General features: G+C 47.0%; 1 protein-coding gene across 29 annotated transcripts in view; it reads left to right on the top strand.

Moving 5' to 3' along the window:
* map2 (microtubule-associated protein 2) overlaps positions 1 to 21231 on the top strand; it is an 86301-nt gene that overhangs the window by 37009 nt on the left and 28061 nt on the right. For 6 of the 29 annotated variants that reach the window (XM_081713225.1, XM_081713242.1, XM_081713241.1 and 3 more), the window contains exons 1-2: positions 2966 to 3150; positions 16277 to 16499. In XM_081713225.1, the coding sequence (XP_081569351.1) occupies positions 3136 to 3150; positions 16277 to 16499 (238 nt within the window). In that variant the 5' untranslated portion in view covers positions 2966 to 3135. Of the gene's footprint in view, positions 1 to 2739; positions 2871 to 2963; positions 3151 to 16273; positions 16500 to 21231 lie in introns of those variants that run through there. The other 23 variants (XM_035535897.2, XM_081713220.1, XM_081713217.1 and 20 more) reach the window with 10 other exon arrangements.

Below are 21231 nucleotides of genomic sequence, written 5' to 3'. Positions count from 1 at the left end.
CTCTCTCTCTCTCTCTCTCTCTCACACACACACACACACACACACACACACACACACACACACACTGGCCTCCCAGACCCCACAGCAGGGCTTACTCACGCAATGGAGCAGCTGCTATCAGCACATTAATGCGTGTAATCAGGGATGTGTTGAACATGCCTGACCAGCATAACGGAACTGCTGCCTCATCCTGATCCACCAAGTCTCCTGACATTCCTGTTCTTACCAAACGTGAAACTCCAATGGGAAGACTACAGGCCTTGCTAGCAAAAATGCGTCATGCTAATAATAGCTGAATGATTTCTGTAGAGTATAAAGCAAAAGGTGGCTTGGCTGTGGTGGCTTTGTACGAGGCACTGCAGGTTCTGGATCATCTGATTTAGAAGATCACTTTTTATGCACATGCAACAAAACCTATGTGTCATCAGAGCTCTAAAGAATCAATACATTTTATTACACATAAAATATTCTTAACATAAGAAGCGAAAACCATACATACATACATACATGCAAACACATACGAATATGTGATCCCTTATACACCTAATTGTGTGTGTATGTGTGCTACCTTTTCATTTGTTGTATTCTTCACTTACTTTGATCGCTGTGCAGTCTTCCAGCTCTCCCCAGACCCACCTGAGCCTCCCAACACCACAAATGCTCATAAGCAGGACGACAGGAAGATGGACAGGCAGCCTTTTACTTTTCAATCCAAGGGATTTTGGCCGTTGAGCCAGGGCTCCGTGTTAGTGCTGCATCTGTATGGCAGCTCCATCTCCAAGTGGAGTTGAACAAATTTCAACTGCATCTTTATCACAGAACACAGTTCAACTCCATCTGTACCCACGCCTGCCGATCCTTCAGCACTCGTTTTATCGTCTCCGACCTGCAGCTTTGCGAGACCTTTCAGATGGCCATGTGCCTTTCGGAGCAGCTTCCTCTTAGATTGTCAGCTGCGTCTGGTTCATCCGGGTTTTGGCACTCCTGCCCGTCTTTATTGGGGGGAGTTTCAGCAGTTATTGTAGACAAAATTCCATACTTTGTTGCCGGTGTTGCAAGATTTGATGACGCTTCATGGATTAGTTGGAGTACACTGTGCTGTTAGACCACCTTAGAGTGCAAGTGGTAGACCACCTTACAGTGCAGACAGTAGACCACTGTGCAAGTAGTAGACCACCTTACAGTGCAGACAATAGACCATCGTGCAGGTGGTAGACCACCTTAGAGTGCAGACAATAGACCATCATGCAGGTGGTAGACCACCTTAGAGTGCAGACAGTAGACCATCGTGCAGGTGGTAGACCACCTTAGAGTGCAGACAATAGACCATCGTGCAGGTGGTAGACCACCTTAGAGTGCAGACAATAGACCATCGTGCAGGTAGTAGACCACCTTAGAGTGCAGACAATAGACCATCGTGCAGGTGGTAGACCACCTTAGAGTGCAGACAATAGACCATCGTGCAGGTGGTAGACCACCTTAGAGTGCAGACAATAGACCATCGTGCAGGTAGTAGACCACCTTAGAGTGCAGACAATAGACCATCGTGCAGGTGGTAGACCACCTTAGAGTGCAGACAGTAGACCACCATGCAAGTGATAGACCACCTTAGCCCTGTAGCCCTGGCCACATTCACTCTGGCCCACAAGGAGGCAGTTCAGCTAAAAGTGCTAATGTGATATACATTTAGGAGTTCAGAGCACAGGGGTATTAAATCCAGCAGTAACCATGGTCACATTAATGTAATGGCTCACAATTTATGTACTGTTATAATTGCAAAGACCTTTCCATCTATGCAAAGGCAATTATCACCAGCCTGAATAGTTCATGTAATAATAATAATTCTAATAATAATAAATAAAAAAAAACAATTGTTGCCACACAGGTGGCCCCTGCATCCTCTAACAAATAATAACGTTTTAATGTTGGTACTTAGAATGATTTAGAATGATCCAGAAAAATGAGAAGCCAGATAAACCCGTGTGAAAAGGGAGGGGCCATTGTAGAGACTTCCCAACAGGTATAACCCTCAGCAAACCAGGAGGCAGACAGGGACTACAGTGTGGGAAATGAGACAATATTCTCTGCTGTGCCTTTCAGATGCCCTGTCTGTTTAGTAGTAGTAGTGTCTGATTATTTCCTGATTATTTCCTGATTAAGTTACAACAATTTCATCTGTCTTGTTGCAGATATCTCCTTGAAGGTGATATGCATGTTGCGTGTTTGTGTACATATGAGAATCAAAGAATGCATTTTGTGTGTGTGTGTGTGTGTGTGTGTGTGGTTTAAATACAAGCAAAACTGCATTCATTATTCCTTGAGGGAGGTAGAGCATGTGTGTATGTGTTAACTAGACAGAGATGCAGGTGTATTTTGTTTTTCCTTGCTTTGCCTGGAGTGCATGTGTGTTCATGTGTGTGTGTGTGTGTGTGTGTGTGTGTGTGTGTGTGTGTGTGTGTGTGTGTGTGTGTGTATGTTCAGTGCTGACAAAGGTCAAATGGCTCAGACAGGTGTCTCACCTACACATGATTAACACTGGGTATGATCTCATTGCTGCTAATAACACTGTATGATCTCATTCTATATTAGTCACACACAAACACACACACACACACACACACACACACACACACATACACCGGCCACATTTTGCTGGTGTCACACAGGCTCCTCCCAGCTGTATTACTGTAATTAGAAGTCTTAAACACTGACCCAGACTGTCTCTCTGCTCCTCTACAGGTGTGACCTCACGGGTTTTTCTGACCATCAGGCCTGTGCTCTGAGTGACCCCACAGGGCAGAAACAGCCCCCTGCACACTCTCACGCACACAGCTATCATCATCGCCTAGAGCCTAGATCTACCAAGAGAGGTGAGGCCCTTTCCTGCAGATGATGTGCTTACCAACGAGGAGACTGAGTGTAACGTTTCTCTGAGTTCGGAGGGAATCTGTAACCTAAAAGTATTTCAGTCCAGCCCTTGGACGCAGAGCCGGTGTGTGTGTGTGTGTGTCCTCCCTGTACTCCTGTTACACCTGCAGCAGCTCATCCATTTTCAGCAGAGCTGCCAGTACTGTGGGCTCTCAGGCAGTGGTGGGCGTCGGACAGCCCTGCGCTCTGCAAGCGCAGCTACCACAAATGGGAAAGACAGAGGTGATGTGGCAATGAACAGTCTTTTAAAAAGATAGGGGGGCTGTGTGTGTGTGTGTGTGTGTGTGTGTGTGTGTTTCAGCTTTTGGAGCACTTAGAGCTGTGAGTGGGCTGCATGCGTGGGAATGAGAGTGACGCACACATGCGAAACACCCAAACACAAGCCTGACAATAAGATCTCCACTGTATCTCTCACTCTCTGGCTCTATCCCTCACACTCTCACTCTAACTCTCACTCTCTGGCTCTATCCCTCACACTCTCACTCTAACGCTCACTCTCTCGCTCTGTCCCTCACACTCTCTCTCTAACTCTCACTCTCTCGCTCTGTCCCTCACACTCTCTCTCTAACTCTCACTCTCTGGCTCTATCCCTCATGCTCTCACTCTAACTCTCTCTCTCTCGCTCTGTCCCTCACACTCTCACTCTAACTCTCACTCTCTGGCTCTATCCCTCACACTCTCACTCTAACTCTCACTCTCTCGCTCTGTCCCTCACACTCTCTCTCTAACTCTCACTCTCTGGCTCTATCCCTCACACTCTCACTCTAACTCTCTCTCTCTCGCTCTGTCCCTCACACTCTCTCTCTAACTCTCACTCTCTCGCTCTGTCCCTCACACTCTCACTCTAACTCTCACTCTCTGGCTCTATCCCTCACACTCTCACTCTAACTCTCACTCTCTGGCTCTATCCCTCACGCTCTCACTCTAACTCTCACTCTCTCGCTCTGTCCCTCAGACTCTCTCTCTAACTCTCACTCTCTGGCTCTATCCCTCACGCTCTCACTCTAACTCTCACTCTCTCGCTCTGTCCCTCAGACTCTCTCTCTAACTCTCACTCTCTGGCTCTATCCCTCACACTCTCACTCTAACTCTCACTCTCTGGCTCTATCCCTCACACTCTCTCTCTAACTCTCACTCTCTCGCTCTGTCCCTCACACTCTCTCTCTAACTCTCACTCTCTGGCTCTATCCCTCACGCTCTCACTCTAACTCTCACTCTCTCGCTCTGTCCCTCACACTCTCAATCTATCTCTCTCTCTCTATTGCTCTGTCCCTCACACTCTCTAACTCTCTCACTCTGTCCCTCACACTCTCACTCTATCTCTCTCATTCTGTCCCTCATGCACTGACTCTATCTCTCTCTCGTGCTGTCTCTCACACTCTCACTCTTTCATGATCTTTGTGCCTTCCTTCCCTCATTTTCCTGTCCCAGTTTATCTATCTATCTATCTATCTATCTATCTATCTATCTATCTATCTATCTATCTATCTATCTATCTATCTATCTATCTATCTATCTATCTATCTGACTGTCTATCTATGTGTCTGTCTGTCTGTCTGTCTGTCTGTCTGTCTATCTATCTATCTATCTATCTATCTATCTATCTGACTGTCTATCTATGTGTCTGTCTGTCTGTCTGTCTATCTATCTATCTATCTATCTATCTATCTATCTATCTATCTATCTATCTATCTATCTGACTGTCTATCTATCTATCTATCTATCTGACTGTCTATCTATGTGTCTGTCTGTCTGTCTGTCTGTCTATCTATCTATCTATCTACCTTTCAGTCTCTATCTATCTATTTATCTATCTGTCTGTCTGTCTCTGACTGTATATCTATCTCTCTATCTATCTGCCTATCAGTCTCTATCTATCTATCTATCTATCTATCTATCTATCTATCTATCTATCTATCTATCTATCTATCTATCTATCTATCTATCTATCTATCTATCTATCTATCTATCTATACATCCATCCATCCATCCATCCATCCAACAAGGGAGAGGTGTGTAGGAGAGAGGAGTCAGCTTGCTCACACTTGCACTCAGCCTGGTAGAGGGACGCAGCACCTGGGCTGTAGTGTACACTCTCTGGACAGCTCCTTCTTCTCTTTTAACGCTGCTTTGATCCCTGAAGCTGTGCCAGCAAACTTCCTCTGTGTATGTGTGTTCATATGTGTGTGTGTTTATATGCTTATATGGAGTGTGAAAAACATGCGTATGTGTTTGTAAAGAGCAGCTTTTTGCTGCAATGTGCCTCTTTAGCCGTAAGTTGTCAGGTTTGGCTCTGTGCCAACAGAACTCATGTAATATCTGTAACAGTGAGCAGTAAGGAGGTGGACGCATGTGCAGTGAAGAGTGAGATTTATTAGGGGCAGATCCAGAGTCGTAGTCATTGGAGTAGTCCAGGGTCAAGGGGACAATATGGAGATTACGGGGATACATTATATACCAAAAAACATGAAGGCAAACAAAGGAAGCAGGCTATACCATATGGTAGGAAACACGAAGGCTAGGATAAACAGTCAGACTAGATACACGGAGTACAAACTTACGGGCACAGGCTTTCAAACGCATCGATGCAGACATACAGAGTTTCAAACATTCAATAAAGCAAACAATGAGCAGCAAAACACAGGGCATCAGATAGGGTTTAAATACATGAACATAACAAGGCTAGAAATGAGGAACAGGTATGGAAAAACAAACGAGGGGTGAAGGAAAAGAAACTAATGCTACGGAATGGAACTAAAATACACAAGACAGGGAAAACATAGAACAAAAGCTGGGAGGGACAGTATCAAACCTGGAAGTACAAACTAGATCATGGTAGACTTTTAATGACAGCTTCCATTCCTTTCTAAGGAATCCGTTATTATACAGATATTATATCTTGTGTTAATATCCCTGATTTGATTTTATTGAGGTGTTGGTTCAAACAGTCCTTAAGATCAGTAGTGACTAGAAAGTCTAGAGCATTAGAAAAATGATTATTACTCTGGAGGGTATGGACATGACGCGTAAGTGTGAAGATCCTCTCTCCTCGGTGTTTGGTGAGACAGCTCTTGGGATTGGGCAGAACAAGAACACAGCTCTGTGAATCAGGTAACCACATGCACTAATGTCATAATGGCATTTTCTATTCTATCTGTTCTGTTCTATTCTGTTCTATTCCCACAGTTGTGCTCTCTATTCATAAAGTGATAAGATGGTGCGATTAGTCCCGTTCCCCCCCCCCCCCCATGCCTGGTCGTTTTAGCGGCAGCACTCAGTGTTGCCTCCATGAGCAGCTCAGGCAGCAGCTCTCTTTTAGTGTCTTGCGGAGGGAAATTTGTGTCTGCGGGGAAGCCGTGCTGCCTGGCCTTGCATTTTCGGTCCCCTGTCTGGCATTGTGCGCGCGTGTGTGTGTGGGTCAGTCGGTGCATGTGTGAGGGGGGATGTGCATGTATACTCCAGTCTCCTGCAGTGGACGGAGAGCTCTGCAATGCAGCAACAAAGGTAAAGGAGTGAGTCAGATGCTCAGGATGTAAAAGGGAGGAAGAGAGACAGATAGAGAGAGAGAGAGACACACACACAAACACACACACAGAGACAGAGACAAAGAGAGAGGGAGAGAGAGAAAGCGAGAGACACAGAGAGAGAGACAGAGACACAGAGAGAGAGACACACACACAGAGAGAGACAGAGACACAGAGAGAGAAAGAGACATAGAGAGACAGAGACAGGGAGAGTCAGAAACACAGAGAGAGTCAGAGAGAGACAGAGAGAGAGACACACACACAGAGAGAGACAGAGACACAGAGAGAGACACAGAGAGAGAGAGAGACACAACGAGAGTCAGAGAGAGTCAGAGACACACACACACAGAGACAGAGACACAGTGAGAGTCAGAGAGACACACAGAGAGAGACAGAGACACAGAGAGAGTCAGAGAAACACACACAGAGAGAGACAGAGACACAGAGAGAGTCAGAGAGAGATACACAGAGAGAGACAGACACAGAGAGAGTCAGAGAGAGACAGAGAGAGACACACAGAGAGAGAGACAGAGACACAGAGAGAGAGACAGAGACAGAGTCAGAGAGAGACACACAGAGAGAGACAGAGACATAGAGAGAGTCAGAAACACAGAGAGAGTCAGAGGGAGACACAGAGAGAGACACACACACAGAGAGACACAGAGAGAGACAGAGACACAAAGAGAGTCAGAGAGAGACAGAGATACAGAGAGAGTCAGAGAGAGACACACACAGAGAGAGACACACACACAGAGAGAGACAGAGACACAGAGAGAGACACAGAGAGAGAGACAAAGACACAAAGAGAGTCAGAGAGAGTCAGAGACACACACACACACAGAGACAGAGACACAGTGAGAGTCAGAGAGACACACAGAGAGACAGAGACACAGAGAGAGTCAGAGAGAGATACACACAGAGAGAGACAGACACAGAGTCAGAGAGAGACAGAGAGAGACACACAGAGAGAGAGAGAGAGACACAGAGAGAGAGACAGAGACACAGAGTCAGAGAGAGACACACAGAGAGAGACAGAGACATAGAGTCAGAAACACAGAGAGAGTCAGAGGGAGACACAGAGAGAGAGACACACACAGAGAGAGACAGAGACACAGAGAGAGTCAGAGAGAGAGACACAGAGAGAGACAGAGACACAAAGAGAGTCAGAGAGAGTCAGAGACACAGAGAGAGACAGAGATGCAGTGAGAGTCAGAGAGACACACAGAGAGAGACAGAGACACAGAGAGAGTCAGAGAGAGACACACACACAGAGACAGAGACACACAGAGAGTGAGAGTGAGAGACACACACACACACACAGAGACAGAGACACAGAGAGAGTCAGAGACACAGAGAGAGAGACACAGAGAGACAGAGAAACAGAGAGTCAGAGAGAGACACAGAGAGAGAGACAGACACAGAGAGAGTCAGAGAGAGACAGAGACACAGAGAGAGTCAGAGACAGAGAAACAGAGAGAGTCAGAGAGAGACACAGAGAGAGAGACAGACACAGAGAGAGTCAGAGACAGACACAGAGAGAGACAGAGAGAATCAGAGAGACACAGACAGAGAGAGAGACACACACACAGAGACAGAGACACAGAGAGAGTCAGAGAGACACAAACACAGAGTCAGAGAGAGACACACACAGAGAGAGACAGAGTCAGAGAGAGACACACACAGAGACAGAGACACAGAGAGAGAGAGTCAGAGAGACACACACAGAGAGAGACAGAGACACAGAGAGAGTCAGAGAGAGACACCCACAGAGAGAGACAGAGACACAGAGAGAGTCAGAGAGATGCACAGAGAGAGACAGAGAGTCAGAGAGAGACACAAAGAGAGAGAGAGAGAGAGAGAGTCAGACAGAGAGAGACTCAGAGACAGAGAGACAGTCAAGGAGAGAGAGACAGAGTGATAGAGAAAGAGGGAAACAGACAGAGAAAGAGACGGGGGTATGCGGAGGGAAGCTGTCAGTCCAACATTATTACCCACATAAAATATCAATGGGTCATTTCTCCATTGTTAGCTTAAAACGTGTGGGGCTTGGTCACTTTATCTAGCTAACACAATTTCTGCTTCTGTAAAGGGTCATGACCCCACATCTGGCCCGTGCCTTATCCCATTCCAATAGGATATTCCCAGCTTCCATTTCCAAGCAATTGAACTGCCTCAGGTCAGTGTACCAGCAAGCCAGTGTGCACCAGACAAAGGCATAGAAGTGAATATTTCAAATAAATGTCATTTTCCTTTGCCCGTGCCATTGCTGGCATGATTGCACAGATGTGACCCTGATCAAACCTTTGACCGCTACTTCTCTGGAGCAGAACCACCTTTCAGTTCCAAAATCCTCCTCCTGCAGGAGTGATACCAAACACAGCTGGTCTCACTAATCTGCCTAACCTCCTTTTTACAATCATGTTCTCACATTTGATAAACTTTTAATCCACCCTGCCGGTTCCCTTTTGTACTGGGATCCACGGGACAATTTCTCTTTCAAGTAAATTCCACAGTACAACAGTCAGGGATGTCTCAGCTGTCGTGCTTTCTGTTGGGAAACATATGAGTTACAAGCATCAGACAGTGAGAGACATGCTCTCAGTATGTGTTCAGACAGGAAACGGATTTTTGCTTCTTACCCCTTTGATATAAAGAAAGATGTTCCAAGGTGTTCACTGCCACTGGTGCTGTGTAGCAAAGAAGCTAGAAATATGTTATAATGGAGGTGTGTTATAATGGAGGTGTGTTACAATGGAGGTGTGTTATAATGGAGGTGTGTTACAATAGAGGTGTGTTATAATGGAGGTGTGTTACAATGGAGGTGTGTTATAATGGAGGTGTGTTACAATGGTGGTGTGTTACAATGGATGTGTTTTATAATAAATGTGTTTTAATGGAGGTGTGTTATAACGGAGGTGTGTTATAACGAAGGTGTTATAACGGAGGTGTGCTATAATGGAGGTGTGTTATAACTGATGTGTTTTATAATAAATGTGTGTTATAATGGAGGTGTGTTATAACAGAGGTGTGTTATAATGGAGGTGTGTTATAATGGAGGTGTGTTATAACGGACGTGTGTTATAATGGAGGTGTGTTTTAATGGAGCCTGAAATATGCCAATCCTTTCTGCCTTTACCATACCAGCTATAATTAACTTTTTCAGTGCTGTGTAATATTGATTTTTTATTAATTTTCTCATGCATTATGAATTACAAATAAGTCCCAACCCACATATACATGCATTAAATATCTAAGACTTGTATGTGTTCAGTAAAAGCTTTGGGGAGTTTCCTTGTTAGCAAAGATCAATGTCTCCCAGTGCTTCTTACTGCGAACCCTGGCATTCCAGGGTTCGGACTGGGAAACAATGCCCTCACAGACACCTGTGTGGTGCTTTTTCAGGCTTCTAGTCCTGAGCAGATACTACCAGCATAGTTTCCATGACGAGATCACCACAGTCCCACCTGTACATAGAGACTTTGTTAAAGTGGGTGCTGGTGTGTCTGTCTGTTTGCACACAGCTCACACACAAGTGACTGACCAAGTGAGGGTTAAGGACAAGCTCAGTGCCGTTGATATGTCACCCTGCCGCATGTGGCTGTGTGAACTGTGGGACTTAGGGTGTGGGTGTGGCCAGGCCCAGTATTTATCCAATGGGACATGGGGAGCAGGGCTGCCTGTGACCGCCTCCAAGCGTTGCCCTCCTCCAATGAGAAACCACTTTCCCTTGCTCAGCATTCTGGGGAAAACAAAGAAGGGCAAAGCTGTCACTTCTATCTAGGCTGAGAGAAATGACCCATCTAACTGGTGTAACTTCTCAGCCAATCAAAGTCAGAGCTCACCCACCACCACCAATCGCTGACCAGCAGTCACGAACGTCCCTGCGGGGCCAATCGCTCGGGTTGGGCCCGCAGTGGTTTGCAGGGGGTAATTCTCTCACGTAATCAATTACTTACTGATACACTAAGCAATCACTTTATTAGTCCTCTGTAGCTAACTGTCCTACTATTGACAGTCCTAAGTTTGTACAATAAGTTAAACAAAAAGATAAAGATCAGGTAGCTAAAGGAGAAGCATCAGTCACTCCGGATAAGCGTGGCCTGTGATTGGTCGACCGTCTGATCAGTGAGCCGCGGACAGGTGGACTTATGGTGGAGCCCTGTGTGCATCGCTGCCTTCTGCTAGATGATCAAGCCAATTTCTGTAGGAGTATGTGTGTGTGTGTGTGTGTGTGTGTGTGTGTGTGTGTGTATGTGCACGCAAGAGAGAGAGAGAGAGAGAGAGCTCCAGGATTCTCTCGTCATTGCCTCTCTCTTCCTGCCTCTCTTCAGTCTGCTCCTTCACTCTTTCTCACTCTTCGTTCTCTCTCATCCCTCTCCCCTTTTTTCTTCTTTTGTCCTTCTTTCTCTCTTATTCCCATCTCTCTATCAACCCCCTGCCCCATCTGTTCATGCCGGACATTCCCTGCAGTGAGAGAATAAAGAGACGCTCGAGCGTCCAGAAGCACCCAGTCATCATGCTGGACCCTCTGCCCCCACGGTGGGTGCTGGACAGCTCTCTAGCCAGCATTGCCGAGAGCACTGAACCCGGACCCCTCGGGCTCCCACCCTGTCCTTGCTGTTCACAACCGGGCCCTCACACACACAGAACCCTGTCCCGGCTCAGACACCCTAAAACTACCTGGAACAGCAGGGAAATCGCGGCGCACCACTGCCTGTGAGGGGGAAGACGTAGTCGTCATCAGCGTCACCTCGCTCGCAGTATTAGTTGACCCGCGGTAGGATTCTCCTGTGTCGATCGCCAGCGAGGGACGCCGGAGCTTCGGGAAGCTCCAGTGCTTCCGGGTCTCTCGCTCTGATTGGTGCACTCGCAGTCCTCTCGCTGCAGGTGTTGTTTCGCTGCTGTCGTCGTTGTGGCTTTTGGCACGTTAAGAGCACGTTTCACACATAAGCAAGTTTCAGCTGCCAGCTTGACTTCGCTATGAGTTGTGGGCATCTCTCTCTCCCACACTTTATAACTCATCGCCCTAATTTCAGCTGGTGTCTCACCTCGTGTTCCTTCCACTTTGTTCTGTGCGGAAACAGAACGCGGGCTAGGACAGCTCTCAGGACAGACAGCCACGTCACACGGTGGACTTTGGGGGAAATGTTGGGGAAGACTGCATCTTCTTCTATGGCGATGTTTTGCTATAGTACTAGCTTGTACTTTAATTGCGTTATTAATTTCTTCATTCATTAAAAAAACTATAGTTTTATACTATACTATATATAGTTTTTTACTATAGTTTATGGTTTTATAAAATAGTTTCTATTTGTACAAGCCACTGAGAGCTTTCTGTTTCTGTTTTCCTACTGCTTTATTGAGCGGTAAGGAAATGCAAAACCATATGAACTGAGATATAATTTTCTTTTTTAACACAAGTTGTGCAAAAGACACAGTGTAAATAGTGTAGATATGAACTGATGATAAACCAATGTCACACTTTAACAGATGAGGCTTCTGTCCTGACTGTCAGTAGAGTGGCGCCTTATTTTCCAAAGAACAAAAGTCTGAATTTAGGACAGAACTTAGAAAAAATAACCAAGTGGGAACGGCCCGGGAATCAGAGTCGGGGATCCTGGGGAAGTCTGTAGTTTGGGAAGTGCTGGTTTTCCACTTTGCTACCTGGTCTGTCCACAGAGTCCTCCTCAGAAACGCAAAACTGCACGCGGTCAGTATGAGCGTTTGGCACAACATGACCTACGTATACCGAAGCCAGAACATCCCTGCCCACAGCGTGGTGGGGAGACCGGCCTTGAAGGGCCATTTAAATGCTGCCATTGTCCTGTTCCGTCTCCCCTGGATTCGCGCAGACTACACACACGCGAAGAATGAGGTGTTTGTAGCGATGGGCATCTGTGGCCCCACAGACAGCAAGGCTGACAGGGCTTACAGCCACGTCTGCCAGGGCGTTATGTTTGCCACCCGCGTATAATGTGGTGTGGGAGCCTGCATTGCTGCCGTGGGTGATTCTGCCCACCAGGGGGTGCTGTATGGCAGAGAGGTTAACTGCGGCATGTGTTCAGCAAGCTTAAGTGCTGCTCCAGTCATCACGTTTACCATGACTCTACTGCTGTGTGTGTGTGTGTGTGTGTGTGTGTGTGTGTGTGTCCTCGATTACTGATTTGTTAGTTAAAGATCTTCAGAGAGAGGCAGAGAGGTTAAACCAGCTTTAGAGCTTATAGAATATTACGAATGCTGGGACACTAAAGAAAGGGCCTCCATTACATTCGCTGAGTTCTTACCCACAGTGCCGTGGGCGTGCTTCGCCTACTCATCAGGGCTGTGCTTACAAGGCTCAGAGGATGGCACGGCTCGTCTGCCCAAGGCTGGCGTCTGAGGGCACCTCAATATTTACCCGACAAGCTTTTCAGTGGAGTTGTTATTTTGCTCAGCCTTTTGGGTGTTGTTCAAGCTTAAATCAAGGGCTGCTAAACTCCAGTGCTGGAGAACTGACAAATCCCAGCAGAGCTGAACTGGTCACGCAGTGTAACTGTCTGGCCCTGTTCTGGAGGGGAAGCTCTACCATTTTACTAAACATGAGATAAATGTGAGACTTGCGTCTCTGTGTTTGTTTTTCATGGAAAACGCAGCTGCAGAAGTCTTTATTTAATTCAGTGTGGACACATTTGGGGGGTGATTATGACCTTAAAATGATTCATTAGGATTTCCATAATGTCCGTGATCCCTGCATTGAATATAAGCAGTCAGGTAAACAATGCAAACTGGATTCATCTTGTGCAACTATTACTCACCTTCTAATTTCTTGGGTCTGATTTTATTCATATGTACTGTTATTCATATGTATTGTTATTCATATATACTATTATTCATATATACTGTGATTAATATGTACTGTTTTCTGGTGTCCTGCAAACACATGTGGGTGTAACTATGCTGGGCTTCTACAGAGGCCCTGCTACAGAGAGCTCAGTCCTGAAGCCTTCTCTCTTTCGCCCAGCCGTACGAGCGTAGCATGCAGCCTGCCAAAGTCCTCACATGCATTGGTGCTGATTTGTGAGAGAGACGTTCTGACCTAGCAGCACAGAAACTGTCCCAGTACCACACCTTGATTTGTAGCACTTACACGCCCTGCCGTAGCACGTCATGCACAGACGAGAGACCACGGGAGTGAAGACATTCCCAAGTTCCTCGGTGAAGATTCGCCGAGAGGATGAGGGGGCACGTCAGCCCCGAGTCTCGGCTGTAATCGGAGGGGAGCGGACGCAGTCACGAATGGCCAGAGGCTTGAGGAGATGGAGGGAAAGGGGGAGAAACTGAGAGAGAGGGTGAGAGAGCAGAAGAGAAACGAGTTGTTAGAGAGACAGGAAGAAAGAGGGTGCGCAGGACAGTGGTCAGAGAGAGAACCAGAGAGAGAAGGGAAAGACGGAAGAATGAGAGGAGATGGAAAGTGCGAGAAAAAAGGAAAGAAAGTGGGGAGAGAGAGAAAAGAGAGAGAGATAAAGCAGAGCAAAAGGTGAGAGAGAGAGGCACAGAAAGAAACCATAGGTGCTTGTGGCGGGGAGGCTGGGAGCATCAAAGCAGACCCAAGAATATTGGACAGTCACCCAGGGCCTCACGTTGTCCACTCGCTGGGAAGGACAGGACATGAACCCTACCGACCCTCCGAGGGGGTCAGTGAGGAAGCACAGAGCCCTGCACCTGCGGAGCAGGACAGGGGGCGAGGAGAGAAGGCATAGCGGGGCGGAACGCTGATTAAGACTGGAGGCTGCTCGGAACTCTGCGCCTCACGCACGCACACACACACACAGACACATAGGCACATGCACAACTGATTCCAGTATATGCGAATGCATGGAAATTGCTATAGAAAAAATGCCCAGGTTCTGTCAAGTATGGCACCAGAGCCCAGGAGAGGATAGGTCAGAATAGCTGAGAATGGACCTGCTCTCCCCGAACTCACTCTCTCACTCCTGCACTATACAAAGAGATGATTGTGAGGGCAGAGCAGCGGGGCAAGTGCCCACGTGCCCTGCACTCGGTCTCTCTCAGCAGGACTGACCTGCTTACCCGATTTAAACTACTGATTGGCACAGACCTGATCAGTGTGCTACATCTGTCTGGATTAGCATACCATAAGTTGACTCACATCCAGCCTGCCTAGTGCTCTGTGATTGATTGGATTTGCCTGAGTTTTTTTGTTGGGTTTTTTTGTTGTTTTTTTTGTTTTTTGGGTGGGCTATTTTACAAACAGGTCATGACCTCTTTAATAAAACATCTTGTCTCAGTCTTACTTTTTGATGGGAAGCTATTTATGGTGTAGTGTAAAAATAATCATTTTATTTGTTTTACTGCATCAAAGAAACAACATACTACTACTACTATTACTATTAATAATAATAATAATAATAATAATAATAATAATAATACTCTTACTCCTACTCCTACTACTACTACTACTAATAATAATAATAATAATAACAATAATAGTAATAATAATACTCCTACTACTACTACTACTACTACTAATAATAATAATAATAATAATAATACCACTACTACTACTACTACTACTACTACTACTAATAATAATAATAATAATAATAATAATACCACTACTACTACTAATAATAATAATAATAACACTGACAGCAATATCAGCAGCAGTGGTCACAGTGGTGATACAGTGCATGAGTAAATGTGAAGGCTGATTGGTGGCGTGAAGACTGAAGATTTATCTATTTGTGGAATATTTAAATGACCACTGACCCTGCACATATACTGATAAACTGAAACTCTGATGCTTATCGTCTGGTATTGTTTGTTATTGCATTGACATAGAGCTCAGTCTGATATAGAGCTTAGTCTGACACAGAGTCCAGTCTGATATAGAGCTCAGTCTGATATAGAGCCCAGTCTGATATAGAGCTCAGCCTGACACAGAGCTCAATCTGATATAGAGCTCAGTCTGATATAGAGCTCAGTCTGACACAGAGTCCAGTCTGATATAGAGCTCAGTTTGATATAGAGCTCAGTCTGATATAGAGCCCAGCCTGACACAGAGTCCAGTCTGATATAGAGCTCAGTCTGATATAGAGCTCAGTCTGATATAGAGCCCAGTCTGATATAGAGCTCAGCCTGACACAGAGCTCAATCTGATATAGAGCTCAGTCTGATATAGAGCTCAGTCTGACACAGAGTCCAGTCTGATATAGAGCTCAGTTTGATATAGAGCTCAGTCTGATATAGAGCCCAGCCTGACACAGAGTCCAGTCTGATATAGAGCTCAGTCTGATATAGAGCCCAGTCTGATATAGAGCTCAGTCTGATATAGAGCCCAGTCTGATATAGAGCTCAGTCTGAGAATCCAGTCTGATATAGAGCTCAGCCTGACACAGAGCCCAGTCTGATATAGAGCTCAGTCTGATATAGAGCTCAGTCTGACACAGCTTATGCTTATGTTGCACTTCCAACATTGATTCCTGTATTTCTGCAGTATTCTCGTTCATTGGTATCTTGAACTCTAACCTACTGTACTGGCCAGAATACGTTCTATGAGTAAATGACAAAGCACTTTTGTAAGTCACTCTGGATAAGAGCGTCTACCAAATGCCGCAAAATGTAAAATGTAAATGGAATGTAAAATGTGATTTTGACAGAGGAAACAAGCAGATTGGATCAGGGGATCGTGTTTAGAAAAGTGTGTGGACATGAAATATGTGTGTGTGTGTGTGTGTGTGGTGGGGGGGGGGTAAATGTGTGGAGATTGCTGCACAGCTGTACTGGCTTTAGTTAAGTACGTTCCTCTTTGATTCTCTCAGCAGAAAGGAGCGATCTCTTCCCCTCCTCCGGTCTTGATGGCAGACGGTCGGCAGCCAGAGAACACTGCCCCCCAGTGGGCATCGCTGGGAGCGCAGGCCTCGTCCAGCCCGGTCGGGCACGAGGAGAACGGCTTCTCGTACCGGGCATGTCAGCCGGGTGCCGCCTCCTATGCCAGGGAAAACGGCTTCAACGGGGACCTGCCCTCGGGCCACGCCGTCACGGCAGGTAGGGAGCGCCAAAGTGCAGACGTAGCACTGGAAGCTGGATGCTTTGATTGTCAGGAAATTCGGTTTGCAGCTATGTTGCTCTCGGCCTGGGCGCCCGTCCGAATCTGATAAGCGCGCGGCTTTTCTTAAGCCGTGTAATTGTAGCTAACGCTAAGGAACCTGAACTCCTCGGGCTTGACTGACTCTACATGGTCCAGCGGTGTAACGGAGAGCTGACAGGAAGCCTGTGCTGTTCCCACACATGATTTGCATTTGTACTTAATGCTTGACAAATAAAGGAAGAAAAGCGGGTGGGTGGGTGACACGGTGTGTGGGACACGCTTGGTTCTCCTCACGACTTAAGTAAGGGAGAGTCGGCAAGTGGGAGTTGGGACAGTGGGAGTGTAGCGCGCCGCTGTCTGTGTCGGAGGCGGTGGGGGCAGACCATTTGTGTCAGCGCAGATAGAGGGCAACAGAGCAAGACTGCAGGAACTCAGCTGCCATGGAACCTCCTGGCAGCAAAAAAGCAGAGCTGAGTACTCAGCACACACACACACACAAACATACATGCACACACATACACAAACACGCATGCATACACACAAACACATGTGCACATACACATGTTCACACACAAACCACCTGCACGCACACACAAACAACACATACATGTACACACAAACACTTGCACACAAGCACACATATGCACTCACACACGCATGTACAAACACACAGACTCAGAGGGCATGACTGAGACTGAATGCCTCACTTTTGTAAGTCACTCTGGATAAGAGCGTCTACCGAAAGCCATAAATATAAACGTAACAGTAAGAAGAAGTAAGAGGAACGCACCTAATAGCAGCAGTTATTCAGTCCTACATATATAAACACAAACACACACACATAAATATTCCAAATATTCACTTAACACACCCAGAAAATATAGATAAATTAATATATATAGATAATAAGGTTGTTATATAAACAGTGCTAAAACTGTTTATATTAGTCAATGTTTAATTTCTAACTAGTTCACTTATCGATGTTCTGGAGACTTTGTTTCTTTGTGTGGCACTTTTGTGATCGGGAGGCTGTTCCCGAAATTCACAGCATGAGTCGGAGCTTTGAATCGAGAGCGTTTGAGGGACTGTCGTGACTGCAGGGCTCGTGGGTTGAGAGATGTCTGCTGTGGCGAGTGAGGAGGAAGAGGGGGAGGGAAAACGAGAGAACTGGGGAGAGGAAGAAGAAAGAGAGACAAGATCATGGGGAGGTGGCGTGAGAAGAGAAGTTGGAGGGAGATTTATGGAGGAGGGGACAGAGAAAGAGAGGAGGACAGTCAGAAAGAAAAGATGCGAAAAAAGAAAAGGAAAGTTGCGTTCGCATAGGACAAGCACGGAGCACACATGCGTACAGAAAAGAGACATCGGGAGGAATGAGTTATTCCGATGGAAGGATGAAAGGAAAGATGAACTGTGTTAATTGTGACGCCCGCGGGAACATGCACGGTATTTGGTATGTCTCCTGGAAACATGGGAGAGCCTGTTCCTCTCACACACTTAAGCCTGCCACGTAATCGTCGGGCTCTCTCCGGCCTGGGGGAGGCTGCCCCTGAACTCCACCCCACCACCTCCACCCCGGGCTTTTACAGCAGGGACTGGCGTCAGCTCCTCCACGCAAGCTGGAACCTTTTAAGCAAGGGTCCTTGGTGGGGCCTGTGGGATGACCTTAGCCTCCATACTCATCCCTGAATCAGACTGATCACCAGACACTGAGCACAGAATCAGACTGATCACCAGACACTGTGCGCTGAATCAGACTGATCACCAGACACTGAGCGCAGAATCAGACTGATCACCAGACACTGAGCGCTGAATCAGACTGATCACCAGAGACTGAGCGCTGAATCAGACTGATCACCAGACACTGAGCGCAGAATCAGACTGATCACCAGACACTGTGCGCTGAATCAGACTGATCACCAGACACTGAGCGCAGAATCAGACTGATCACCAGACACTGTGCTGAATCAGACTGATCACCAGAGACTGAGCGCTGAATCAGACTGATCACCAGACACTGAGCGCAGAATCAGACTGATCACCAGACACTGTGCACTGAATCAGACTGATCACCAGACACTAAGCGCTGAGTCAGACTGATCACCAGACACTGAGCGCTGAATCAGACTGATCACCAGACACTGAGTGCAGAATCAGACAGATGACCAGACACTGAGCCCTGAATCAGACTGATCACCAGACACTGAGCACTGAATCAGACTGATCACCAGACACTGAGCCCTGAATCAGACTGATCACCAGACACTGAGCCCTGAATCAGACTGATGACCAGACACTGAGCCCTGAATCAGACTGATCACCAGATACTGAGCACTGAATCAGACTGATCACCAGACACTGAACCCTGAATCAGACTGATCACCAGACACTGAGCGCTGAATCAGACTGATCACCAGACACTGAGCGCTGAATCAGACTGATCACCAGACACTGAGTCCTGAATCAGACTGATCACCAGACACTGAACGCTGAATCAGACTGATCACCAGACACTGTGCGCTGAATCAGACTGATCACCAGACACTGAGCGCTGAATCAGACTGATCACCAGATACTGAGCCCTGAATCAGACTGATCACCAGATACTGAGCGCTGAATCAGACTGATCACCAGACACTGAGCCCTGAACCACTTCAGCATGTCTGAGAAGAGCTCAAAGACATTCTTAGTCAGTGATGTCATCCTGCGCAGAGCGAAAGCTGACATAGTGCCAACATTTAAAGATAAATGAACAAACAGTTGGCACATGCACAACGCAGGCTTTAAGCTTTTATTTGGCGTACATATTGACCCAGCACCTCAGTAGTTGATGTGTCGCACATCATTCTCACCTTGCACAATTTATTCTGGTCCTATAACACTGTTGTTGTGTCAGAGTGGCTGTTTGTAGAGTGGTAGATACAGGCATGTTTCTCTGTTTGAATGCAGGCAGCAGAAACAGCACCAGTACTGCACATACAGTGATTCAGTCAGTAACATGCACACACACGCGCACACACTTGCTCTGTCGGCAGCTAACTGAAGCCAAGTCATGCTGAGCGTACATTTATCCTGGGCCTAGGCGGCACGTTGCCATGGCAACAGCTCCGCTCTTTGGCACGGGGTAGCAGTGCCACCCCCACCCCCCCGTTCGCTTTTGGCATCCGGGCGCGGCCGAGGGTGAAAGCCAGTCGTCTCCACCGAGCCGGTGTTACGCGCCTCTCAACCACCGCCGACCCTCCGCCAGACAGACAGACTTCCGTGGTAAGAGCTCTCCTTCGCCACAGTCCAGGCAGGTAACGTATGCCAGCTGAGCACAGACGATGACATGTTACTCCCGTGTCTGGTCAGAGACAGACAGCCTACAGATTGTGTTCAGACAGTGTTCAGACAGTGTTCAGACAGTGTTCAGACCTTTCTTCTCTGAGCACTGATAGAACGTGATGCTGTGATGTGATGCTTTCTGTGCAGATGGTCCAAGATGCTTTTGTGTTTTGCGTTATTAATGCTTTATACGTTGGATGTTCTGTCTGTCAAGTTTCATCTTCCCGAGTAATGTGGAATGCAGCTGCCTATCTTTGAGCAGTAGAATAATGTGTGTATTTTAAAAGGAGGTATTGAAAAAGACTTAAGAGTAATAGCGTTGCTGACCTTGTGCTCGCGCGTGTGTATGCATGCAGATGTGAAGGAGCTTGTGCGCGTGCAAGCGTAGATGCGCATGCGCGTTTTTTATTTTATTTTTTACATTTTTTTGCCATTGCTCAGCCAGACGGGAATATTTGGGGGGCCGAGAGGGAGGGGCCGTCTGGCATCTGTGCTGGTGCAGTGGTCCGTCTCTCAGACACAAAGGCTGACGACCACGTGTGTTCAGCCCCGCACACTGCGACATCAGCGCGGATGGGCCCTCCTGGTAGAAGCTGCCACGTCCATACGTCTGCACATTAACCTTGGCCGTTATAAACGAACGTGCGAACACCGAAAGCAATGCGCGAATGTGTAGGCACGTTGGCGCGGATGTAAAAGGTCTACACCAACCAATACTACCGTCCCTGGTCGCATATTGAGTAAGCATGACCCCAAATGGAGGAAATGGCTTTTCTGTGGTTTCCGTATTGTTTTAGTCTTTTGACGCATCTCTGATACCCGTGGCAGTAATGATGTGTGTGGGTGACGATGTGCAATTACAGCACATAATTATCTGCTGGCGCTTAATGGCGTTGCTAGAAACGGTTTGCTCTCGCTGTACCAAATCCCCAACTGCCTTCAAAGGGCTGTTCAAGGAATACTTCATGCAGGAATACCAATGCACTAGCGCGAGCACTTTCCAGGTGAAATCACCTTAAGGTTTGTGGGAGCCATCAGCGTGATCTTAGGCTTAGTCTTTCGCTTATTATTAGCGTTAATATTTATCAGCCACGTGAGTCCAGGGGCGGACCCAGAAGCGTGGAGATACGGGCTTTTAAAGCCCCGCTACGCACGAGCCGCGCTCTTGCAGCGCGTGACTAGGGCATAATGGATAATGTGAGCGCTGCTCTGAGCTGAGGAGCTGCAGCGAATTCTTCTCTTTTTTCCCTTTCTGTCTTTCTTTCTCTCTCTCTTTCTACGTGCGTGCGTGGGTGGCTCCGATTGTCCGCGCGCATGCGTTTGCCGTGTCTGTGTGGGTTGCTCGGATGTGTCGGGTGGGAGGCAGCT

Source organism: Electrophorus electricus, chromosome 4 (genome assembly GCF_041902795.1).
Source record: "Electrophorus electricus isolate QZ-2024a chromosome 4, ASM4190279v1, whole genome shotgun sequence".
Taxonomy (NCBI): domain Eukaryota; kingdom Metazoa; phylum Chordata; class Actinopteri; order Gymnotiformes; family Gymnotidae; genus Electrophorus; species Electrophorus electricus.
Note: the sequence above shows the minus strand (reverse complement) of the source record. Positions and strands in the feature narration are given on the sequence as shown.